This window comes from Myotis myotis, unplaced genomic scaffold, assembly GCF_014108235.1.
Source record: "Myotis myotis isolate mMyoMyo1 unplaced genomic scaffold, mMyoMyo1.p scaffold_m19_p_19, whole genome shotgun sequence".
NCBI classification, from domain to species: domain Eukaryota; kingdom Metazoa; phylum Chordata; class Mammalia; order Chiroptera; family Vespertilionidae; genus Myotis; species Myotis myotis.
In genome coordinates this window covers 29,917,690-29,943,976 of record NW_023416323.1, presented here as the reverse complement: position 1 = coordinate 29,943,976, position 26,287 = coordinate 29,917,690, and the positions used below count along the sequence as shown (strand labels likewise).

At 42.3% G+C, this 26,287-nt stretch overlaps 1 protein-coding gene across 4 annotated transcripts in view; it reads left to right on the top strand.

The window, feature by feature from the left end:
• Positions 1-26,287, top strand: part of TANGO6 (transport and golgi organization 6 homolog) — a 145,892-nt gene that overhangs the window by 42,758 nt on the left and 76,847 nt on the right. For 3 of the 4 annotated variants that reach the window (XR_004973631.1, XR_004973630.1, XM_036346159.1), the window contains exons 12-14: positions 4,890-5,024; positions 14,735-15,250; positions 17,439-17,496. Coding sequence is in view for 2 of the 4 variants with exons in the window: in XM_036346159.1 (XP_036202052.1) it covers positions 4,890-5,024; positions 14,735-15,250; positions 17,439-17,496 (709 nt within the window). In the remaining 2 variants the exon portion in view is untranslated. Of the gene's footprint in view, positions 1-4,889; positions 5,025-14,734; positions 15,251-17,438; positions 17,497-24,859; positions 24,990-26,287 lie in introns of those variants that run through there. The other variant, XM_036346160.1, reaches the window with a different exon arrangement.

The window sequence follows — 26,287 nt, the reverse complement described above, 5'->3', positions numbered from 1 at the left end:
CACCTCCTGGGAAGAGTTCTGACAAAATCCTATCTAATAATAGACAAACATGGTAATTGACCGTACCTTCACTACACTTCCCATTGGCTATTCAGGGCGATATGCAAATTAACTGCCAACAAAGATGGTGGTTAGCTGCCAACAAAGATGGTGGTTAATTTGCATATGTAGGCGCAATGCTGGGAAACGAAAGGGGAAGGACGGAAGAAGCCGCCTGCTGCTGACGGTGATCGGAAACCCAGGTGGCAGGCAGGAGCTGAGTGGCAGGGCAAAGGCGGCCCTGGGGGCCGCCTTTGCCCTGCCCCCCGGCCGGTAATCGGAGAAGCTGGGCGGGGCAGGGAAGAGGCAGCTGCCAGCATCCGCCTCTTCTTTCCCCCCCACTCCCCCCGGGCCAGTGTTCGGAGAAGTACCTGTATTTTTTTTTCAAAGTACCTGTATTTTTAATAATTTCTTGACATGGTAAAAGAATTTTACATTACAATCCAAGGGTGGTGGGGTGAGGAGAAGGAGCAGCAGAACAATCCAACAAACAAAAAGGGAAACAGAAATGCATGGTGGGAGGGATTTGAAGGGTGGGTAGGGGCATTGCCCAACTAAAATGCAATTGGTTTGTTACTGAGTACTATTCATGGGAAGACAGCATCCTGACTCCTTCTCTATACAGCATATTGGGAGTAAAAATGATGCATCCAGGTGGAAATATGATTAGGGGTTGGAAGACAGGGAAAGAAGAAGTCAGAAATAGGCACCGAGAGAGTCACTGGCTGGCTGGCTGCAAATACTGACTCTCCAGTAGTGATAGAATAAAAAAGTGGGGGATATCTCTGGAAGATTCAAGAGATAGGGGGCAACTCTTCTATGGTTTTGACTTGCCCAGCATATTTCCACATACACACGTGTACATGCCTATGTTTGCATGCACACACATATACACATAACTGACTGCCCTCCCTGGAAGCACAGAAGAAGAAGAAGCCGCCCATCTTTGGTCCAGGCGCCAGCGCCTGCGGCTGGCTGGAGCCCAGGAGACGGACAAGCCACCCGCCCAAGGCCCCAGGCTGCAGCCACCCAGAGAAGCTGCCAGCCCTGTGGTCCAGGGCGCCAGCGCCTGTGGCCAAGGAAATAGGTTCCCTCTTCTACTGCAGTCATTACTTCAATATTCCCCTTCTGAATTTTTCCCCTGTGCTGCAACCCAACTCCACTTTTCATCGGAAGGATACGGAACAGAGAGAGCAGTGTTAAAAGCTTACATTTTTAAGCCGGTAAGGTTGGTACTTAAACATATAAATGGAAAACTAGAGTCCAAAGGCTATGAAGGACAGGGACAGCGCATGACCTATTATATCCAGCAATCCATATGGGGACTGAAAACTTTGCAATGATGACAATTAGTGAAGATATGAATCAAATAAAATAGTTGACAGGGACAATTCTTCCATCTTTGAAAATATCTACGTCAATTCTGTTTAGATTTTCATCTGCATAATATAACACATTCTGACAAGACCACCACCACCACCAATGTGGTCAGTGTTGTGCTGATAAATTTTTAATAACTGAGGGACACTCCCCCCCCCCCCCGAGTGCACAAATTTTTGTGCACCGGGCTACTAGTAAATAAATAAAATAAATTCCCCAAAATGTGAATCTGAATCCAATCATGAAAACGCAGGACAGAGGAGCAAGTTAATGCGATGAGGAAGCAATTGGCCAAATACAGAATGTGGGAAATTCTACAGGACAGATGACCCAGTTTCTTTATCAAATAAATGGCACCAAAAAGGAATAGGCTGTTGTAGCTTGAAAGGGATGTATAACCAAATACAATGTGTGGATCCTGATTCAAACAAACCAAGACATTTTTGAACAGTCATGGACCAAGTATTAGAAGATATAAGGGATTGTTGAGTGTAGTCATGGTATGGTAGTAACATGCTCATTGTAAACACATCTCAACAACATAGAAGTGCAATATTTAAAAATTAGAGATTTCTGATTAAAGATGGTGTGTCGAACACATGTGTTTATCTGCCTCCTCTGGAAACCACAAGGACCAGTAGAGCAGGAAAGGAGAAACAGTAAATAAAAGGGAATAACATTTGGAAACTGGAGAATAGTAGCTGATTTAGCAGTTTCAGAAAATGGAAAGCTAAGTGCCTGCATGGGAGAAGTCAAGAAGCAAAGCACTGTATTTCAATACAATTGTTTTGAAAAGAAAAAAAAAGCAAGCTATTTCTCCCTGCAGAACCCTGGGAGGACTGGAGGCCCCAGATAAGCTCTAAAGATGGAGGTGAATTTAGAGCTTAAAATAGGTTGAAAGGCTGCACTAGCTTGGGTCGACCACTTGATTCCTTCCTCAACTTTGTACAACCACCCCCCATCCCCCAGCAAAAGATTGGAGGTTTATTCTTGAGAGAGGTTGAACCCAAGAGACTCTGAACTTGAGTGGTGTTAGCACACTGAAAAACTGGAGGATTAGGTTGACATCTACGTGCTCAGCAGTGAGGCCTCCAGCCCCCTTCCCCTCAGTTGCTAGAATGGTGGCAGCAGGTTTACACATCCCCTTAGGTTAGTGTGAGGATTAAGTGTGTCTATAACTGTGATATGTTCAGAATGGTACCTGGTAAGTAGTAAATGCTTAATGTTATTATTAAATTAACCAGCTAAATAATTAAAGGTGGTTGTCTCTGGGCCAGAATCAGGTGGGAGTAGGACATTGCTGTTTTTCATAATAAACTTTCAGGAATATTTGGCTTTTTAAATTATGCATCTGTACAAAAAAATTTAAGGGAAAGGTAAAAGTCTCTCCCCCATCTCTGCAGCAGGCTTTAGTCACATGCCTATCCTTGTGGCTGGCAGCCCCACCAAAATCACAGGAAATGAGTAGAAGGGGGAAGAGCTGTTATCCAATGGGTATGGTGGTTTTGCTGTTACAAGAAAGTTTGCAGGAAAAGCTACTTCATAGATGACAATACAGCTGATTATTACATTAACAGCTTCCAGGGTTTTATGTATGTATGTATATATATAGACAGATATAGAAAAGTTCCTTCTTAACAAAAATAGAATGATGTTACTTGTTTTCCAACATATATAGTGGAAAGGAACTTAGAAAAAGTTAGAGGTTAGATAGTTCTTTTCCAGTAATTTAACAATAGATGTTCTGATACAGAAGCGTCCTATAAGCAAGGTGTGCTTTAGAAAACTCTTGAAAAGCAAAATAGGTAGCCCAAGATGCTCGATGAGAGTTTCTCTGAAAGGACCAGTGTCCTTAACTCTGGCATCAATAGAGTCCTAGGCTAAGAGGGTGGTGAAACTTGCCATAACCAGCATTGTTCATTTCAGTAGGTGGAACTTTAAATAATTTTTCTAAACTTCCTGCCTTATTCCAAAAGACAAGTGTTAACAAGCCACTTTTTTTTTTTTTTTTTTTTTTACTTTAAGCTTGTAATAAAGATTCTAGCGTAGTGTGTAATTTGCCGAGGGAGTTGAACATGCAAGCTTGCATGGTATTCAGAGGCTTATTATGACCTATCTCAGCTGCCCCATTTTCAAAATGATTTTCCTCTTTTCAGCCATTAATCCTCAGTGTGTGTGTGTGCGTGTATGTGTCCATATGTACGTGTGTGTGCATGTACATGTGTATTTGTATGCGTATGCTGTCTTTTTTTTTTTTTTGCATATGCTTTTATTCAAAGGCGTTTCTTCCTTTGAAGGTGATTAATCAACGTGCAGTTAAAATTATGTGGATCAAGTTAGTTCCATTTAAGGTGTAGTAGATAGCCAAATGCAACGTAAAATACATGTGAAAGTCTTAATTCTTTAAATATATTTGATACTTAAAAAATGACTCTGGTTCATTTGTACAGATTGTTTGAGGACACTGGCTTCTACATAAAATTGAATGCCTCTTCCCCCATTCTTTGCTTAATTAGAATAAGACTGTTAAAATGACAGGGGTGAGGCCCTGGCCGGGTAGGTCAGTTGGTTAGAACATTGTCCCAATATGACAAGGTTGTGGGTTCAATCCCCGGTCAGGGCACATGCAAGAATCAACCAATGAATGCATAAATAAGTAGAACAACAAATCGATGTGTGTTTTTTCTCTATCTCTCTCAAAATCAATAAAAATTTTTAAAAATTCTTTTAAAAAGTGAGTGGGCCCTAGCCAGTTTTGCCAGTGGATAGAGAGTCAGCCTGTGGACTGAAGGGTCTTGGATTCAATTCTGGTCAAGGGCACATACCTCGGTTATAGGCTCAATCCCCAGCCCTGGTCGGGGCTAGTACGGGAGGCAACTATTGATGTGTCTCTCTCACAGTGATGTTTTTCTCTGTCTCTCCCCTTACCTTCCACTCTCTAAAAATCAATAGAAAATATATTCGGGTGGGGATTAACAACAACAACAAAAATAGTTGCTAGGACGAGGGGAAGATATTCTTGAGGAGGAAATCTCATTAGGAGAAGTAGATCGGACCTTCTAAGTTGGTCAGAAAGTAACAAATCCTTTTTCATTTTAATTTCCTGCCAAAATTCATGAAAAGTAAAGAGAGTTGGTTTAATGCATTAAAACATTTGGGAAAGTTTAAATGGGCTTTCTTACTTATTGACCATATGGCCTTGCGGAGATAACCTCCTTAAGTCTCAGATTCTTCATCTCAAAATGAGGATAAGAGTAGTGGCCTCCTGGAGTTAATATGCGGCCTAAGTGACCTTGTGCATGTGAAACACTGAGCACCATGCCTGCTACACAGTAGTAGTTATTGTTGAAGGTTCTTGCTATCATGATGTTGATGTAGAATAAGATGAAGATGTAGATGTAAGATGTAAAGAAAATGTTGAGGTTTGTTTTCTTTCTCTCCACTGATTCTAAATCCCTTTTCTGTGGTAGGTGGTGGACTTTGTAGCAGCAACACTGCAGCGAGCATGTGCAAGTTTGGCCCACCAGACAGAGAGCACCGTGGAATCACAGACACTGAGCATGTCCATGGGGCTGGTGGCTGTCATGCTGGGAGGAGCTGTTCAGGTGAGTTGCAGACATGAGCCAAACTTGAATGGAGGGAGAAGCGAAAGAGAAGAGAAAAACCTATTGTTTCCCTTCCTTACCCTTGTGAGAAATAAGAATAGATATTGCACAGAGGAGAACCAGGATAAACAAGTCAAGTTGTTGGTGAGAATTGTCTCCAAAGTAAAGGACAAGAAAATGTGCACTTTCACTTTGTCACCTGCATAGTGGTCACCATCAGAAGGGCAGGGCCTTTCTGACTTGGCACAAGCTTGATTTGGAAACACTCAGCACAGTGGTTTGCATCCATGGTGAAAACTAAATCCTCTTACCCTCACTGTACTGGCTTCCAAAGCTGGTTCCTGCTGTGCCAGTCTGGGGAAACCTTTGTAACCTGCTGGTTGCTTAGGATCCCATCTGTTTTAAATAGTTTCATTTTAACATAGGATCCATTGTTCTCACATCATGTAACATGTTAAAGCTTTGTTTCCAGTGGATGTATCTTTTACATACTTAATTTTTAAAAAAATATATTTTATTGATTTTTTACAGAGAGGAGGGGAGAGGGATAGAGAGTTAAAAACATTGATGAGAGAGAAACACCGATGAGCTGCCTCCTGCACACCTCCCACTGGGGATGTGCCTGCAACCAAGGTACATGCCCTTGACCGGAATTGAACCTGGGACCTTTCAGTCCGCAGGCCGACGCTCTATCCACTGAGCCAAAACAGTTAGGGCATACTTAATTTATAATTTTTAAATTTTTTCTCTCAAAAGTATTTCTTATACACTTGCTTTGTGCCAGATACTGAGCTAAGGTGCTGGGAATACAACAGTGGACCAAGGAGACCTGGTCTCTACCCGCATGAAGCTTTCAGTCCAGTAAGGGAGTCAGATACCAAATAACTATCCAAAAAATATACATAGAATTGAATGAAGTGCTGTAGAAAAGTGGAAGGTACCAAGAGAACATAGCATCCAACCTAGGCTGGGAAGGTCTCTACTGAGGATGTGTAAGTTTAAGGTCAGACTTGAGTGATGGATAGAAATTTGGGAGTACATGTAGTGCAGATGGAGGAAACTCTTCCAATTAAAGAAAACATTTGGCCGAAACCGGTTTGGCTCAGTGGATAGAGTGTCGGCCTGGGAATGAAGGGTCCCAGGTTCGATTCCGGTTGAGGGCATGTACCTGAGTTGCGGGCATATCCCCAGTAGGAGATGTGCAGGAGGCAGCTGATCGATGTTTCTCTCTCATCGATGTTTCTAACTCTCTATCTCTCTCCCTTCCTCTCTGTAAAAAATCAATAAAATATATTAAAAAAAAAAAAAAAAAAAAGAAAACATTTGTACAAAGACCAGGAAGCAGGAAAGAGCTTGGTATACTTGAGACACTGATAGAAGGCCAGTATAGCTGGAAGGTAGAGACTGAGGGTCAGAGTAGTGCTAGACAAGGTGGAAAGGTATGCTCTAGCTAATTATTTCCATACTAGAGGCCGGGTGCATGAAATTCGTGTACGGGTAGGGTCCCTAGGCCTGGCCGGCAATCAGGGCCGATCGGGGCCTTCAGGCTGCCAGCCGGGGCCTTACTTCGTTCCACGCCACCCCTTGGTGGTCAGCGCACATCATAGCAAGTGATTTCCTGGTCTCCCAGTTGAACTCCCAAGGGGACAATTTACATATTAGGCATTTATATCCTATCTAATAAAAGAGAAACATGGTAATTAGCGTACGACCGCTACCCTTCCCATTGGCTAATCAGGGCAATATGCAAATTAACTGCCAGCCAAGATGGCGGCCAGCAGCCAGGCAGCTTAAACTGAACATGAGGCTTGCTTGCTTCAGTGACGGAGGACTCCAACGTTCCCTGCCTGCCTTGCTGGCCTCTGAGCCTGCAGTTTGAACATTGTAACAAATATAGAAGCTAAACAAAACCCCAGAAACCAGCTTTCAGCCAGCCGGGATCTCAGAGCTGGAGTTATACATTGTGTTGATTATAGAACCTAAACAAACCAGATACCTACTTTCAGCAGCTGAGGCCTCAGAGCTGGAGCCAAGCCTCAGAGCTAAAGCTGGCCCAGAATTAAAAAAAAAAAAAAGGAAAAAAGGAGCGTTTGGGAGTTCAGTCACCCCCAGCCTGAAAACAGCCCTCAGCCCCTCACCCAGACTGGCCAGGCACCCCATTGGGGACCCCCACCCTGAAGGGTGTGTGACCAGCTGCAAACAGCCATCATCCCCTCACCCAGGCTGGCCAGGCACCCCAGTGGGGACCCCCACCCTGATCCAGGACACCCTTCAGGGCAAACCAGCCGGCCCCCACCCATGCACCAGGCCTCTACCCTATATAGTAAAAGGGTAATATGCCTCCCAGCACCGGGATCAGCGGAGCCAAGAGGCCTCCAGGCACCGGGATCAGCATGACAGGGGACAGCACCCAAACACCCTGATCGGCCCTGCTCTGTGTGTGACAGGGTGTGGTGCCCCCCCCCCCCCCAGGCCCTGCTCTGTGTGTGACGGGGTAGAGCCATAACCTCCCCATCGACCCTGCCCTGAGTGTGACAGTGGCGGCGCCCCAACCCCCTGATCAGCCCTGCTCTGCGGGTGATAGAGGGTGGTGCCCCAACCGCCCCCCCCCTCCTCCCACGGGCCCTGCTCTGTGTGTGATGGGGTAGAGCCATAACCTCCCCATCAGCCCTGCCCTGAGTGTGACAGTGGCGGCGCCCCAATCCCCTGATTGGCCCTGCTCTGTGGGTGATAGAGGGCGGTGCCCCAACCCACTGATCCGCCCTGCTCTGTGTGTGACAGGGGATGGTGCCCCAACTCCCCTATCGGACCTACTCTGTGAGTGACAGGGGGGAGCTCCTCAACCCCCTGATGGGCCCTGCTCTGTGCGTGACAGGAGGGAGCTCCCCAACCCCCTGATGGGCCCTGCTCTGTGCATGACAGGGGGGAGCTCCCCAACCTCCCTGATGGGCCCTGCTCTGTGTGTGACAGGGGGCAGCGCCCCAACCCCCTGATCGACCCTGCTCCATGCGTGACAGGGTACGGAGCCCCAACACCCCTGATGGGCCCTGCTCTGTGTGTGACAGGGGGCAGCGCCCCAACCCCCGGATTGGCCCTGCTCTGTGTGTGACAGGGGGTCGCGCCGCAACCTCCCCATCGACCCTGCCTTGAGTGTGACGGGGTGGTGCCCCAACCCCCCAATCAGCCCTGCTCTGAGCCCGACTAGGGGCTGCACCTAGGGATTGGGCCTGCCCTATGCCACCCGGGAGCAGGCCTAAGCCAGCAGGTCGTTATCTCCCGAGGGGTCCCAGACTGCGAGAGGGCACAGGCCGGGCTGAGGGGCCTCCCCTCCCCCCCGAGTGCACAAATTTTTGTGCACCAGGCCTCTAGTATGTATATACACACACACACACACACACACACACACACACACACATACATACACATATATACATACATACATACACTAGAGACCTAGTGCATGAAATTTGTGCGTGGTGTGTGTGTGTGGGGGGGGTTCCCTCAGCCCAGCCTGCATCCTCTTGCAATCCGGGACCCCTCAGGAGATGTCCAACTGCCTGTTTAGGTCCGATCCCACTGAACCAGCAGTTGGACATCCCTCTTGCAATCTGGGACCACTGGCTCCTAACCACTCACCTACCTGCCTGCCTCATTGCCCCAACCACTCGCCTGCCTGCCTCATTGCCCCTAACCACTTGCCTGCCTGCCTCATTGCCCCTAACCACTTGCCTGCCTGCCTCATTGCCCCTAACCCCTCTGCCTGCCTGCCTCATCGCCCCTAACCACTTTGCCTGCCTGCCTGATCGTCCCTAACCACTCACCTGCCTGCCTAATCACTCCTAACTGCTCGCCTGCCTGCCTGATCGCCCCTAACCATTCTGCCTGCCTGCCTGATCGCCCCTAACTTCTCACCTGCCTGCCTGATTGCCCCCAACTGCCTCTGCCTTGGTCCTGCCGCTGCCATTTCATCCAGAAGGATGTCCGGAATGACGTCCAAAAGGTCTTTTGGCTGTCCAGTCTAATTAGCATATTACGCTTAGTTATTATAGATTAGGTTAGGAGACTACAAGAAGGCAGAATGGGCTTAGTGCAAGTATTATGAAATCTAACCTGAAATCAGACTAGTATAGCTCTTAGCAATGAGTAGGGAACCCTTTGGGAATGGAATTTTGAGTTTGAGGATTCAAATTTGATACTAATTTTTTTTATACCGATTCTTGATATGTTAGAATTTCCCATCTCTAACCTGTCCCAAATTGAAAAATAGAACATAGAAATCTCCATTTCCCTTTCTAAAAGCCTATTGTTGGGACTGGCTGTGTAAATTAGTAATGTTTTAAGACAGTCTCACGATTTATGCAAATGTACATTCCTTACCTGTCCCTGCCCTTTCATGAGCTATCCTGACTCACTGATTGCATCCTGGCTTTCTCTGACTTTGCAGTTACTTAAATTTAAATTAACATGAACACATCACCCTTATACTTTTGCTCTAAATCTAATCTTTTCCCCCCCGTTTGGTTTGCGGATTTACTAGTATAAGTGGCTTCTAGAGTAACGCTGGGTTTTCTGTCTGTGTTGGGAAAAAAATGTCACGATTGTGAATTACGTTTTCAGATAACTATTGTCAGGTTTAGGGTTTTTTGCTTCAGAGGCTAGAAGATTATACTGTACCTATTCTCAATTAGGATTAATTATTTTAACTAATGAAACAGTATCTAGTAGCATTTGAACCTTTCTTTTTTTTCCATTCTAATTTATGTAATTAAGGTAATCATTAGAACATAGTGACTGGGAAGAGGAGTTAATTATGAGAAAGTGTAGGTTTAAGACTTCTAATAAGACAACTGTAACTCCAAACTAACTTTCTAAATTTCAGGATTGGTCATCAGTACAAGTAGTATGATGCTGGGAACTTCCCTGTCCCCTCAGGAAGCAATTTTTGCCTGATGCTTTCTGGCCTGATGGGTCCTCTGAGCTCTGAGGCTCAGGTGGTGAGGCTGGACTTGAATCCAGATCTTGAAATCTCATACCACATTTTCTAAGAGTATCGTGGAATGAACTTATTCAAGAAATATTTATCAAGTGCCTCTTGGCCCTCATGGAGCTTACCTTTTAGTAGCTATGATTAATCTGATGAATTCTTATTTTTTTAAAAAGGTTCTTATTTTTATATTTTATGTTTTATATTTTATATTTCAAGTATAGCTCACCATAAAACAGGGCATACTACATGCTGACTTAGAACAAAAGTAAAAATACTACTGGCAAATAAATTCAGTGCCATTATGTTAATAAGGATCCAGGTATGTAAACTAAAGGATCCAGGTCAGCTAAAGATCTGAAGAAATACAGGTGATATCTGGAAATGAGAACATAAAAAATAAATGTATTTTTCAGAATTGGGAATTTTTAGGTCAGGATTTTATTGCTGGGAGAGACCGTGCGATTCTTCCAAAACAGTGATTCTCACTGGAGCAGAATGAGGCAGGATGAGGGTATGCCTGCCCCAGAGGGGAGCTGTGCAAAGTCTCAGGGGGGCTTTTTCAGTGTGCAGTTCCCTCCTCTGGATGTCATTCTCAAATGCTTCCCTTAGAAGCACCTTCCTATCACCCTCAATCCTGGCCCCGCCAGTCCAACCCCCAGTTCTCAAATTGAAAATTTGCAGAAGTTTAGAACAACTCACCATCTAACTGAATCACTCCTGACACCCTGAGGAAACTCAGAGTTGTGGGCTGACATAGCTCTGCTCATTCCATTCCTGAAGCATTTCAGAAACTCTGGAAGCCAGATAAAGGAGTCTGTCATTGTAGGCTGCTCCTTCAGGCCTCAGGGCTTTTACACAGAATTCTGTGCTGACTATCAGTGACAGTAGAACCCGGGGCTTCATGTCAGGTCTCAATCTTGATGGTAGCCCTAGATGACCCTTGAAAAGTAATTAACTATGTAGTGCCTCAGTTTTCTCATCTAATTAAGTGAATATTACTTTATACCTCGAGATAGTTTTTTAATATTTATGAACAAATAGTTGATACCTGTAGCCTTAGATTTCCCTCATTTTTTGAATAGTGGGGAATCTATAGGCTTATGAAGCTGAGGGTATGCATTGCTTTGATTACCTTATCAACTATTTGATTCAGAAAACACCTACTTGCCCATGTGATTAAAGAAGTTACCTAGTTTAATAGGATGAATCCCCCAATAACTAAGAAATTTGAAAACAGGGAGAACAGATGCTTTTTTTTTAATACACAATTTTTTAGAGCAGTTTCAGGTGCACAGAATAATTGAGCAGGAGGTACAGAGATTTCTCATGTACCTGCCTCCCCCACTATCAACATCATGTAATAGAGTGGTACATTTATTACAGTCATGGACCTACAATGGTACATCATTATCACCCAAAGTCTATAGTATACTTTAAAGTTCACTCCTGGTGTTGTATACTCTCTGGGTTTTGACAAATGTACAATGACATGTATCTACCACATTAATAGTTTCACTGTCCTACAAACCCTCAGTGCTCTGTCTATTCATTCTCTCCCCCGCCCCCCTCAACCCCCCCAACCCCTGACAACCACTGATCTTGCTACTGTCCCTACAGTTTTGCCTTTCCCAGAATGTTACATGGTTGAAAGCATACACTATGAAGCCTTTCCAGACCGGTTTCTTTTACTTAGTAATATGTATTTAAGGTTCCTCCACATCTTTTGTGGTTTGATAATCCATTTCTTTTTAGTGTTGAATAATTTCATTTCTAGTAGGTGTATAGTGGTATCTTGTTGTTTTAATTTGAAATTCCTTGATATAGGATATTGAGCATCTCTTCATATGCTCTATACCTGTGCATCTTCTTTGGTGAAGTATCTATTGAGGTCTTTTACCCATTTTTAATTGGGTTTGTTTCCTCATTGTTGAGTTTTAAGAGTTCTTTATAAATTTTGGATAAATGTCCTTTATCAGATATGCCTTTTACAAATATTTCTTCCTGGTCTGTGGCTTGTCTTCTGCAATGTCAAGAACAGAAGTTTTTAATTTTAATGAAGTCCAGCTGATTAATTATTTCTTTCTTGGGTTCCTTTTCTTTGATATTTAATAGAAAAAAGTCATCTCCATATCCAAGATCATAACGATTTTTCTCCTATGTTATATTGTAGGAACTTTATAGTTCTGCATTTTACAGTCTATGATCCATTTTGAGTTAATTTTTGTAAAGGTGTAAGGTCTGTGTCTAAATTCTTTTTTTTTCCCTTTTCCGCGCATGAATGTCCAATTATTCCATCACCATTTGTTGAAAAGCCTGTCTTTTCTTCATTGTATTTCCTTTGCTTCTTTGTCAAAGATCAGTTCACTATATTTATGTAGGTCTATTTCTGGGTTCTCTCTCTTTTCCGTAAGTCTATTTGTTTTGTATTGTATATATATTTTTAAAGAAATTGTATATAATAGAAATGAAAAAGAGCCCGTGTACTGTGGATATTCCCATTTCAGATGCATAAAACACACACACACACACAAAGATCCATGATACTACAGAGGTGCTGAATGACGTTTGGCATAATGATAGTACTAGCAAAATTATTCTAAAATGTCGTTCAGTTCCACATAGATTCCTGATAAAATTGACCCTTTTCTTAGGTAACATATACCTTTACTCTAGACACACATGTTCTCTTCCTTAAGATACAGTAACACAAAAATGGTCATTTGTTTTACACATGAAGATGATCTGACATGTTGCAGAACTAGAAATTCCACTTTATGCCAAATTTGCATTAGTTTCTAATTGTTTAAACAAAGAATTCTGAGGAGAGTGTGTGGTGAAATTCTACAGGTACAAACCTGTCATGTGCCTCAAGTTTTCACTTAATTTGGAGGAAAGTGGTGGGGAAAGTGAGCAGTAACAATTTGTGGACTTACAGTATAAAATGAGAACATTATATAGGTCCTGCAAAAACAGTTAGTTGGTTAATTGGTTGTTTGTTGGATAATGAAACAAATGAATGAATAAGTAATAAATATTCTGCCTTGTTCTAAAAAGGGTTTAAGAATTGAAATATTTTGCCCTAGCCGATTTGGCTCAGTGGGTAGAGCATCATCCCACAGACTGAAGGGTCCTGGTTTGATTCCAGGCAAGAGCACATACCTTGGTTCCAGGCTTGATTCCCAGCCTGGGTCATGTGCCTATGGGAGGCAACCGATCAATGTCTCTCTCACATTGATGTCTCTGTGTCTCTCCCCATCCCTTCCACTATCTCTAAAAAATAATCAGTGGATAAAACATCCTTCATGAGGGTTAACAAAACAAACAAAAACAAAAAACTGCAAGGTTTTCAAATCATCAGGGCCTCATGAAGCCTCATATGATAATTTCCCCAGTATTTTCAAATAGAAAAAGATCACAACTGATTCTTGTTTTCTGCACTGACTGCACATGTACCTTCCCTAGTGAGGACTATGAAATTATTAGAACAAAGCTTCTGGAAAAAATAAAATCTTATGTAATTTTCACTCCTAATTTCTAGCAGAAATTCCCTTTAGCCAATTATTGTCCCATTCCTTTCTGACCTGTGGTGCCACTGTATGCTACCTAGCCTCTTTAGATCATTTAGTTAAGAACATTTGTTCAAGTGAGACCATGTAGGATATTAGCCAGACTTGTTGACTTCACATCTTACCATATGGCCTTGGACATGTTACTTAACTGTACTGTGCTTCAGTTTCCTCCTATTTAAAATATAGATAAAAAACCTCACCTGAAACCTGTATGATCATGTTGACCAATGTCACCCCAATAAATTTACTAAAAAAATAAAATGTAGATAATCATTGTAATTAGATCATAGGGATATGAATGTGTGTTTTGTTTATCGTATTTATTTTTAAAACCTTTACATAGTACTTACTATGTGTCAGGCACTAAGTACTTTGCTAATAGGAACTCATCTTTTATGGCAAAAGGTACATTAAAAATACAATAAAAGTAAAATATACATTAATCTGGAAAATAATTTTATCATATAATTGGGTATTAAAATCTGACTTGGGCCCTAGCCAGTTTGGCTCAATGGATAGAGAGTCCTGGATTCGATTCCAGTCAAGGACACGTACCTCAGTTGCAGGCTCCTCCCTGGTCCAGGCCCTGTTTGGGGCTCATGCAGGAGGCAATCAGTCAATGTATTTCTCTCACATTGATATTTCTCTCTGTCTTTCCCTCTTTCTTTCCCTCTTTCTAAAAATCAATGGAAAAATATCCTTAAGTGAGGATTTAAAAAATCTAATTTGGTAAGAATAGCTGTAGAGATAAACAGTTTAAGGGGTAAGTGGGTACAAAGGATGTAAACAGGCTCTTAACAGAAAAAGAAATGCGACAGCCAATAAACATGGAAGGATGTTTAGCAGCACTATTAGTTTGGCTAATGCAAATTAAAACTATAAGATGCCATGTTATGCTCATCAGATTATAAAAACTAAGAGCAATAGTCTGCATTGCTGATGTATTTATTAACTTAGAAAAGGACCTATATACATGGTAAGTATTCAATAAATGTTTTTTGTTGTAATTACTCAACAGTGGCTGTTAGTGACAGACTCAGGCTACCTGCTGATTACACCAGCAACCAGATTTTCTCCCCACCCCTTTCACTCAGGATGTGTTGCCTTATGTTCAAGTCATGTTAACATTTGCCATTTTTCATTTCATTTTGTAGTTGAATTCAAGTGATTTTGCTGTCCTGAAGCAATTGCTGCCTCTGTTGGAGAAGGTCTCCATCACACACCCGGACCCTGTCATCCAAGAACTCGCTGCTGATCTCCGCATCACCATCTCTACCCATGGAGCCTTTTCTACCGAGGCTGTCAGTGTGGCTGCCCAGAGTACCCTGAACAAAAAGGACCCAGAAGGGAAAATAGAAGAGCAGCAACAAACCAGTCATGAAAGATACACTGATGTGTCGCAAAACCACCTCGAACAACAGCAAAGCCACGAGAAACCCAATCAAACTGGCCTGAAGTCTAGTGCTCCGCTCATTCCTCAGGAGGTCAGTGAGTCCAGCACTACTGCAAACCAGAAATCTGGAAGCATAACCACAGAACAGCTCCAGGAAGTTCTTTTATCTGCTTATGACCCTCAAATTCCAACACGGGCTGCTGCCCTGCGGACTCTTTCTCGCTGGATAGAACGGAGGGAAGCAAGAGTCCTTGAGGTGCAAGAGAAGCTTCTCAAGGTGAGGAGAGCATCCTACAGAAACACACACGGGTGGGGCAGCTTCCCAGTGTCTTACTGTGTATCAAGTCCTGTCCTGGATTACTTGCAGGGAACTTGTAATTGTCTGAGGAGATAAGACTTAGACACAGGAGAGACCCAGATAGCCACACAAGGCTAAATTGAACATGAACAGAGTACCAGAATTTTTACAGGCAAGAAATACCGTGGACAGTCAGGAAAAGGAGAGAGTTGAAATCTGGAGGAAGTATCTTTTGATATGGCCTTAACAAACTAGTAAAGTCTGAGCAGGTGAAAGAAGAGGGGCTGGAACAGCATGAGCAAATTCCCAGAGATGGGAAAGTACCTTTCTGGTAAATAGACACTGTGACCAGCCAGATAAACCACCTGTTTTCTCTGGGCCCCTTTTAAAGGGGCATTAGGACTGGGTCTGCTCCCCTCTACTCCCTCCATCACAGTGAAAAAACACACACGTTGTTCTTTACATCATAGATTTATGTGGGAGAACATATATGCTTAGCTGGGGATCTTTTCTCTTTGTGGAAATTATCCTGACCTCAGTATGAGTTAAGAGCAAATGACCTAGAGCAGCAGTCGCCAACCTTTCGGACCTCATGGACCACCAGTGGTCCGCGGACCACCGGTTGATGACCACTGATCTAGAGACTACTGACCAAATTCTATATCATTTTCTGGACAAGTCACTTAAACTTTCTGAGCCTCAATTTCTAAATTGTTAAAGTGAGGGTCCACTTTATGTTGAAAGATTTAAAATAAAATCGTCCATGTAAAGCACTAATCATAGTGACAGGCACATAATGAGCATCAAATAAAGGTTAGCTGTTGTTATTATCTCTTCAATATGGTTAAGCCATTAGAGTAAGAATTGTAATTCTGATTGAAACCATTTATTTTTAGCCACTGAAGTATTAGAATCAACAGTATAATAATAATTGCTATTTATTGAGACAGGCCCTATACCTTTCAGACATTGTCTGTAGTCCTCACAACAACTGCAATATTGGTATTATCCCCCACTTTGTAGATGAGAAAAGCGAGGAATGGAAATGTGCCAAGGATCTGTTGTCATTAAAATATTGCTGAAAATGTTAAATTTTATATCTTCTTTGAGTAATCATTTAAAAAAAAAATCCCTTCATACCCCTATTTAGATGGTGAATTCAGTGAACATCTTTGGGATTTTTAAAAATTCATTTAATCTTCATCTGCTGTACATAATAGGTCATCAAGGTCCTGTCAGTTCTTTTTCCAAGAAACCTTTCAAATCAATCTCTTCCTCTTTATTCCCATGGCCATTACCTTGGATTAAGTAAGCTTCCTTTACTTCATATATGATCCCCACCCCTTCCAACCTGGCCATCTTCCCAAATGAACTAATCTTAGGCTTTCCCTAACATGCTGCACATGCAGAGACCAGCAGCATTAGTTGATATCAAGAATCGCTGGTACAGGGATGCATCACTACACATGGTACAGGCACCCCAGTCTTCCCCTAGACACCAAGCAGGAGGCACATGGGCACATGGCCACTGTCTTTCTCTTGCCCTCACATTAGGGCCTAAACCCAACATGTCACTGTCATGTCTTCTGGATAAGCAGTACCCATAGTAGCTGACACGCCCTGATGTGTTCCTAAATTGTAAGATGTGTTGAGAGTCATTTGTTACTAATGTCAATTGAAGTGCTGAAATTTGGAAAAGATTTTAAAACATAAATTAGAACAGATTTAAAGTTATCCCAATAATAATGTTTCTGTCACTTACATTTTGATATGCTTTCTGAGTGTAAGAAAAAAGGATCAAATTACAGCAAATGTGCCATCAACTGGATATTACTCCAAACCTGGCCTTTTGTGTGTCATGCCTGTAGTCTGTCATGTCATATTGAGAACGTTGTCCACCATGAGTTGTGATGGGAAAAATGGTGAGGACTGCTCCCCCAGATTCTGGTTTCCAGGCCTACTCCTAGTGTATGCTTGACTACTTATCTTAATCATTACCCTTTCTTAATTTTTATAAAAATGGGACTTCAAACTTATATAGTGTTTTCTCCACAAGACTTTAAAAGTTAGACCAATGTCTAGCTATAAGACAGATAAGAAGCATAGCATTTGTTCTTTTGAAGCTGCTCTTTGTGAGTCATATCACTGCTGTATTTTGTGGTTCCAGATATTCTTGGAGAACTTGGAGCATGAAGATGCCTTTGTATATCTGTCTGCTATCCAGGGTAAGTTAGTCCTCATTTAAGAACTCTGAATCTGTGGACCAAAGAGTCTGTCATGTATATTTGCACAAAATCTCTAAAGTCATGGAGCCACAAGGCTGCTAATCATTCTGTGGCTCTGCTAAACATGTTCCTGATTTTCCCTGGATGGGTGGCCTAGCAGGGCATGTTCCCATGGTGTAAGAGAAGGTCAGAGAGCAGAAGTATAAGAGAGCAAGAATAGACTTGAGAGACCTCTTCAGGCCTAAGCTTGGAACTAGAATCCTATTGCTTCTGCCTCATTCTGTTGACTAAGGCAAGTTATGTGGTCTAATCCAAAAGTTAAAGGGTAGAGAAATATTCTCTGTCCCTTTAGTGGGATAAACTGCTAAATCACAGGGCAAAGGGCATGGATGCAGGAAGGGGTAAAAGATTGAAGCCAGTAATGCTGTGTTCTGTTTATCTGCAAAAGGCAAAGTTCTCTGTGAGCACAAAGGCATATACGGCTACTTATTTTGTGGTATAATTTGAGTATAATTGGCTCTCTACAGAGCTAGAAGTTGAAGCTTAAGAAAGGGTACAAAGGGGAAATTATACAGTGATGAAGGCCTTGGGATTTACTCTTTATTCAGCAAACATTTATTGTGCACCTATTATATACAAAACTAGAGGCCCGGTGCACGAATTCGTGCACCAGTGGGATCCGGCTAGCCTGCCCTGATCAGGCCAGCTGGTGGGAGGAGCTGTGGGCGGTTGGCCAGCTAGCCCCACACCCTGATCGAACTCCTGGTTGAACTCCCATTAGAACTCCCGGTCGAGGGGACAATTTACATATTAGCCTTTTATTATATAGGACATTTGAACAGTGAGTTGTGACTAGGTTAAAAAGCAAAATGATAACCCAAAGAGGTAAAGGATAACTATGTGAGAGCAGAAACTGAAAGAGTAGAAGGTTTCAAGAGAGAAAATCATTACCTGCAGCTGAGAAGCTGAAGAGTCCAGGAACTGTGATAATTCTGGAGGCCCGATAGAGCTCAGGAAGCCACATGACAATCATGGTACTTATTGGAATTAAATAAATCAATGAAGTGCCTATAATTAAAATGCCTATAATGAGTAAGGCTCAGAAAAAAGTCATCTTGTACTTTTCCTGAGAAATTGTAATACTGTAAAGATGTGAAGATGTTTTTCATTGATTTTTTTTTTTTAGGGCTGGGTTTTGGGAAGCCTCCTTGTGTCATTCTAATGTGGCAACTTGCTGTTTGGCATAAACTTCTTAGCTGATTAACCCGCTGAGCTCATTAGCCCCGAGGGTCTGCTATAAAAATCACAACTGTTGGTTTTGTGTTTGTATTTAGTAATTTTAATTGGTGTGCTAATCAGTTAGTAGCTAATTTGGTGATGAAGAACATGGGAGGTAGAGGTGTAATTTCTGTTCTCAGCTCCCCTCGATGGGCAAGTTTGAATTAATTGATGTTTTTGGTGTTTGTAACATACACTTATAGGCCAAGGCCTTAGGTGAATTTCCCATTAAGAAAGGAAAGAACTAAATTTTCCCACCTGTGTTGCCAATGTCCTTTGCCCAGGCTAAAGCACTCCAGGAGCCAAGCCATTCTGGACTTCCAGTCAGACAAGACCAGCCCACTTGTAAATGTCCTGCAGTATTAGGAGCTCTTGGCTGTGGTTCCAGTAGCATTAGTTTGGGGGAGTGTGTGTGTGCATGTTTAATATTTTCCTTTTCTAGGCTGCCTAAATGGCTCCATTTGAAAGTTACAATGTACCTTTTGCTTAATTTATTGATATTTTGTATTTCTTTTTTGTTTTATCTTTGGATTTTTTTTTTTTGTAATTTCTTACCACTTTGCAGTCTAGGCATAGATTAGAGAAGAGAAGTAAATAAGATCACTCAACAGATATTTATTGATGCCTGATATAGGAATTTCTTATGTGTGAGTTAAATTTTAATTTTATGGAAGATTGTCTACATCTCCTTTTAGCCCTCATAAGAAAGTGATGGTTGATTTAGTTCTCATGGCAGTTGCCCCCAGGTACTCAGCAGCTTCTGCAGGCAGAGAATTATATACCAAGTAGCTGAGTTTCAGTTACAATCCAGAGTTTATAAACGGAAGACTTAATCTTAGACTATTACCATTAAGTGTCTCCCCTTTTTAGACTCCTTATATATTCTTTTGTTCATTGTTTTATCATTATCATTATTACACAAGTTAATATATTATTTTTTAATCCTCTCCTGAGGATATTTTGATACTGTTTTTTAATTGAGTTTTTAAAAAGAGAGGAAGAGAGAGAGAAACCAAGATGGCAGCATAGGTAAACACCGGAAATTGCTGCCTCGCACAACCACTTCAAAAATACAACTAAAAGACAAAACAGACATCATCCAGAACCACAGGAAGGCTGGCTGAGTGGAAATTCTACAACTAGAAGGAAAGAGAAAGGTACACTGAGACTCAGAGGAGGTGCGGAAGTGCAGAGGTATGGAGGCACACGTGGAAAGGGTTGGCAACTGAGGACGTGGTTGTCTTTTTCAATCTGGAGGGAGTCTCAAGCTCCCGACTTCTCTGAACTCCAGTTCTGGGTGAGTCTCTGGGGACCCAGACTCATACGGGGAGAAACTGGACTGTCTGGCAGCGGGCAGAACTTGAGGGCAGCTTTCTCTCAGAGGTGCTTGCAGCGATTACCAGGACACTGAGACCCAGGGGCCTCTTAGGGTAGGACTGAGGATCATCCATAGCTGTTTGCTCCGCCCTGTTGATTCCCTGAGACCCCGCCCCACCCAAGCTTCGACAGAGGCTTTTGCATATGAATGCCCTGGCCCTTCACAAACTGAAAATTACCTAACAAACTGCAGCTGGGTCAGAGAGACCCAGAACATCCAAAAGAAGGTCCAAGGCCCCACAGCAGCTTGCATTGCTTCACAGTTGGGCCTCATCTGGGCACCTCCAAACCGCAAACAAGGAAGAGGAATCTGCAGACCTCTCAGTAGCTCCTGCTGGGTAGCCTCAGGCAGAGGCTAAATTAGCACCTCCTTAAAGATCCAAGAGCCCGTGTACCCCGTGGTCAGATTGGGACCATCCAGATTACAACTCCTCAGATCTACAAGGGACACACTCAGGGGGCAGACTCAGTGAGCACCAAAGCCTTACTGAAGCAAGTCTTGCCCAATAAGGGTGTCTTCAGCACAGAAATTCTCCCACTATAGACACAGCTGATCCTCACAGCCAATTGGCCTGGAGGTCAATTCCTTCCAGTGATACCAACAACAATCAAGGCTTAACTACAACAAGACTGTGCACACAGCCCACAAAGGGGTGCACCAAGAGTGTCCATCTCAGGTAATTGGGGAGGCTGAGCCACTGGGCCCTATAGGACACCTAGCACACAAAGCCACTCTATCAACGCAGGGAAGCAGCCAAAATGCGGAGACACAGAAACAGATCACAAATGACAGAAATGGAAGAAAGCAAACTACCGGATATAGAGTTCAAAATCACGGTTATAAGGTTTTTCAAGAATTTTCTAGAAACTGCTGATAAATTTAGTGAGACCCTCAAGGATATGAAAAAGGACCAACTAGAAATTAAGCATACACTGACTGAAATAAAGAATAATATACAGAGATCCAACAGCAGACAAGAGGATCCCAAGAATCAAGTCAAAGATTTGAAATATGAAGAAGCAAAAAATACCCAACCAGAAAAACAAAAAGAAAAAAGAATCCAAAAATATCAAGATAGTGTAAGAAGCCTCTGGGACAACTTCAAGCGTACCAACATCCGAATTATAGGGGTGCCAGAAGAAGAGAGAGAGCAAGATATTGAAAACGTATTTGAAGAAATAATGACAGAAAACTTCCCCTACCTGGTGAAAGAAATAGACTTACAAGTCCAGGAAGCGCAGAGAACCCCAAACAAAAGGAATCCAAAGAGGACCACACCAAGACACATCATAATTAAAATGCCAAGAGCAAAAGACAAAGAGAGAATCTTAAAAGCAGCAAGAGAAAAACAGTCAGTTACCTACAAGGGAATACCCATACGATTGTCAGCTGATTTCTCAACAGAAATTATGCAGGCCAGAAAGGAGTGGCAAGAAATATTCAAAGTGATGAATACCAAGAACCTACAACCAAGATTACTTTATCCAGCAAAGCTATCATTCAGAATTGAAGGTCAGAGAAAGAGCTTCGCAGATAAGAAAAAGCGAAAGGAGTTCATCACCATCAAACCAGCATTATATGAAATGCTGGAAGATATTTTTTAAGAAGAGGAAGAAAACGAAAAAGGTAAAGGTAAAAATTATGAACAACAAATACATATCTATCAACAAGTGAATCTAAAAATAAGGAGAATAAAAAATCTGATGAACAGAGTGAACTGGTGAATATAATAGAATCAGGGGCATAGAAAGGGAGTGGACTGACAATTCTCGGGGGGGAAAGGAGTGTGGGGGGTGTGGGAAGAGACTGGACAAAAATTGTACACTTAATGGATGAGGACAGTGGGGGGGGGGTAAGAGCAGAGGGTGGGGTGGGAACTGGGTAAGGGGAGCTATGGAGGGAAAAAAGAGGAACAACTGTAATAATCTGAACAATAAAGATTTATTTAAAAAAATAAAATGTTAAAAAAATAAAATAAAATAAATAAAAAGAGAGGAAGAGAGAAAGAGAGAGAGAGAGAGAAACATTGATGTAAGAGAAACATCAATTGGTTGACTCCTGTAGGTGCCCCAACGAGGGATCAAACCTGCAACCTAGGTTTGTGCCCTGAATGGGAATCGAACCTGAAACTTTTTGGTGTATAGGATGATGCTCCAACCAACTGAGCCACCCAGCCAGAGAAGTTAGTATGTTCCTATTATTTAAAAAAATTTTAAATGACAAGGAAGTATAAAAGGTAAAAAGTACAAGTCCTATTTTCAAAAATTGGAGTTAAAATATGTCCTTGAGAGTCCCATAATTCATATTCCATGTTTTGGGCATTTTCACATTTCAGTTTTAAATAGATGTTTAGTAATTAATGTGGTGAGTAAATAAGTGGTATTCTTAAATAAGATATAATAACCAGGTTATTTATCATAGTGTGGATCTGCTATGTGTCTACTCAGTTACTTTCAGTTATTTAAAGGACATTTTGAAAGCAACACCAGAGACAGCTGCATTTCAGGGATCCAAGTGATCCCCATCAGTGTCAAAAGGATCTCTGGGTAAAACTACCAGGCTCATTGAAGAAGAAAGAAAGAAAAAAACACAAAACCCCTAGGCTCTGAGCCAAGCATGAAGGTGGAAGGAAGCCAGTGTGTGTAGTGAGGAGAATAGACATCTTGACCTGCCCAAACAAGTCGCACTAACTCTTCCACCTCTTCCTTTCAGAAAAGAGTTTCCATTTCTGACAAAAGAGCCAAGGAAAGGAAAGGCAAAGGGCCTGAAGGGGGGAAGGTAGACACAAGGTGAAATTGTTTTTACAGCGTTTCAACTGGGCAGGATTACAACTCTTAACTTGTCAGAGACTGAACTCCCTATCTCATTCTCAGATTTCTACCTCAAATAAAGTAAGTTGGGAAACCATTAACTGAAATAATTCTATCCCTTGAAGGACCATCTAATTGGATCTGGCACTGAAATTTGGAATGCAGCCCTGTGAAGTTTATCATCTCCATTTATGTCCTTGACATGGGAAGATTTCTTTTATGTCCTAACCTGGTTTCTGTACCACCTAATTAACGAGTGAGCATGGAGCAGATGCCTCTCAGACATGCTATCTCAGTAAATGCTTGAAGTAGTTATGGGAAGTAGACATTATCCCCATTTCTAAAACTTCTTATGGGAGATACAATCTACATACCTAAAATTCACCAATTTAAAATGTGAAGGTCAATGGTTCTCAGTATATTTAGAAAGTTGTGCAACTATCACCACTACCTAATTTTAGAACCTTTTCATCATCTCAAAAAGAAACCTGGTACCCATTATCAGTCTCTAGTACTTCCAACCCTCCCCCCCCCTTCAACCACTAATCTACTTTTTGTTTCTATGGGTTTGCCTATTCTGGACATTTCATATAAATAGAATCATACAATGTGTAATCTTTTGTGTCTGGCTACTCTTACTTAACATTAATGTTTTTAAGGTCCATTCATGTTGTAGCATGGGTTGGCACTTCATTACTATTTGAGGCTAAAAAATAATTCATTGAATTGATTAGCTAGCTTGTTTATCTATTAATAGATTGTTTATCTATACAGAAGTTGATGTTCATTTGAGTTATTTTCACTCTTGGTTATTTTGAATGTACAAGTTGCTGTGTGGACATATTTTCATTTCTCCTGGGTATATACCTACGGTTGGAATTGCTAGGTCATATAGTAACTCTGTTTTTCCTTTTGAGGAACTTCCAAACTGTTTTCCAAAGTTGCTGCACCATTTTACTTTCCCATCAGCAGTGTGTTAAGGTTCCAGTTTCTCTACATCCTGGCCAATACTTATTATTGTTTGTGTTTTTAATTCCCTTCTCAGTGGGTGGGAGTTGGTATCTCATTATGATTTTGATTTGCATTTCTCTAATTGAGCATCTTTTTATGAGAATATGTCCTTTGTATTTCTTCTTTGAAGAAATGTCTTTTTAGATTATTTGCCCATTTTTAAATTGGGTTATTTGTCTTTTTATTATTAAGTTTTAAGAGTTCCGCCCTAGCTGGTTTGGCTCAGTGAATAGAGCATCAGCCTGCAGACTGAAGGGTCCCAGGTTTGATTCCAGTCAAGGGCACATGCCCCAGTTGTGGGCTTGATCTCCAGTGTGGGGTGTGCAGGAGGCAGCCGATCAATGACTCTCTCTCATCATTGATGTTTCTAACTCTCTCTCCCTCTCCCTTCCTCTCTGAAATCAATAAAAATATATATATTAAAAAAAAGAGTTCCTTATGTATTCTGGAAACAGGTGTTTTATCAAGTGTAGAAGTTGCAAATATTTTTTTGCCATTCTGTGTGTTGTCTTTTCTCTCACTAATGTTGATATTTTAAAGCACAGAACTTTTTACTTTTAATGAAGTCCACCTTATCAACATTCTTATTTATTGCTTGCACTTTTGGTGTAATTTCTAAGTAATCATTGTCTAACCCAAGATATTGAAGACTTACTTCTGTGTATTCTTCCAAAAGTCGTATAGTTTTAGCTCTTACAGTTATGTCTGTGATCTATTTTGAGTTAAAATTTGGGAATGATGTGAGATATCCCATTTTATAGCTAAACATTCTGAGACTTGGGTAGGTTAAGTCCCTTTTCCAAGATTACTTAGCAAGTAATTTGAATCTTGTTCTTGGCCTCTAAATCTTGTTTTTTCCTTTCCAATATACATCTTACTTCTCTAGAACTTTTCAAATAATGGTAGAGGGAAAACTAAGATGGCGGCATAGGTAAACACCGGGAAATTGCCGCCTCACACAACAATTGAAAATTACCGCAAAGGACAGAGCAAACATCATCCAGAACAACAGGAAGGCTGGCTGAGTGTAAATTCTACAACTAGAAGGAAAGAAGAGCACGCTGAGAGCCAGAGGAGCTGCAGAGGTGAAGTGCAGAGGTACAAGTGCAGAGGTACAGCCGGCTCGCGCGCGCACACGCGCGCGAGTAAAGGGGTGGCACCTGAGGACACGGCTGTCTTTTTGAATCACAAGCTCCCGACTGCTCGGAACTCTGGTTCCGGGAAGTCTCAGGGGACCCAGGACTCGTACGGGGAGAAGCTGGTCCGTCCGGCAGCGGGCGAACTTGAAGGCGGCTTTCCCTCAGAAGTGCTTGCAGCAATTAGCGGGTCACTGAGACCCGCGACTCCGGGCGGAGAATCAGCCATAGCTCCTTGATCCGCCCTTTGATTCCCTGAGACCCCGCCCCACCCAGGCTGCGGCAGAGGCTTTTGCATGTGAATGTACCTAACTGCAGCCGAGCCAGGCAGACCCTGAACTTCCAAGAGAAGGCCCAAGGCCCCGCAGCGGCTTGCATTGCTTCACAGCTGAGCCTCTTCGTGGCTCCTGCTGTGTGGCCTCAGGCAGAGGCTGAATTAGCACCTCCTTAGATCCAGGAGCCACTGTACCCAGTGGTCAGAGGGGGACCATCCAGATTGCAACTCCTCAGATCCATAAGGGACACACTCAGGGGGCAGACTCAGTGAGCACCAAAGCCCCACTGAAGCAAGTCTTGCCCCGGAAGGGTGTCTTCAGCACAGAAGTTCTCCCACTTTAGACACAGCTGATTCTCACAGCCAATTGGCCTGGAGGTCAATTCCTCCCAGTGATCCTACAACAACCAAGGCACCAAGAGTGCACCAAGAGTGTCCACCCCAGGTAACTGGGGAGGCTGAGCTACTGGGCCCTACAGGACACCTGGCGCGCAGGGCCACTCTATCAACACAGGGAAGCTGCCAAAATGCGGAGACAAAGAAACAGGTCACAAATGGCAGAAATGGAGGAAAGCAAACGATTGGATATAGAGTTCAAGGCCACGTTTATAAGGTTTTTCAAGAATTTTATGGAAACCGCCGATAAATTTAATGAATCCCTCAATAAGTATAGTGAGACCATGGAGGACATGAAAAAGGACCAACTAGAAATTAAGCATACACTGACTGAAATAAAGAATAATTTACAGAGATCCAGCAGCAGACAAGAGGATCCCAAGAATCAAGTCAAAGATTTGAAATACAAAGAAACAAAAAATACCCAACCGAAAAAGAAAAAAGAAAAGAGATTCCAAAAATATGAAGATAGTGTAAGGAACCTCTGGGACAACTTCAAGCGTACCAA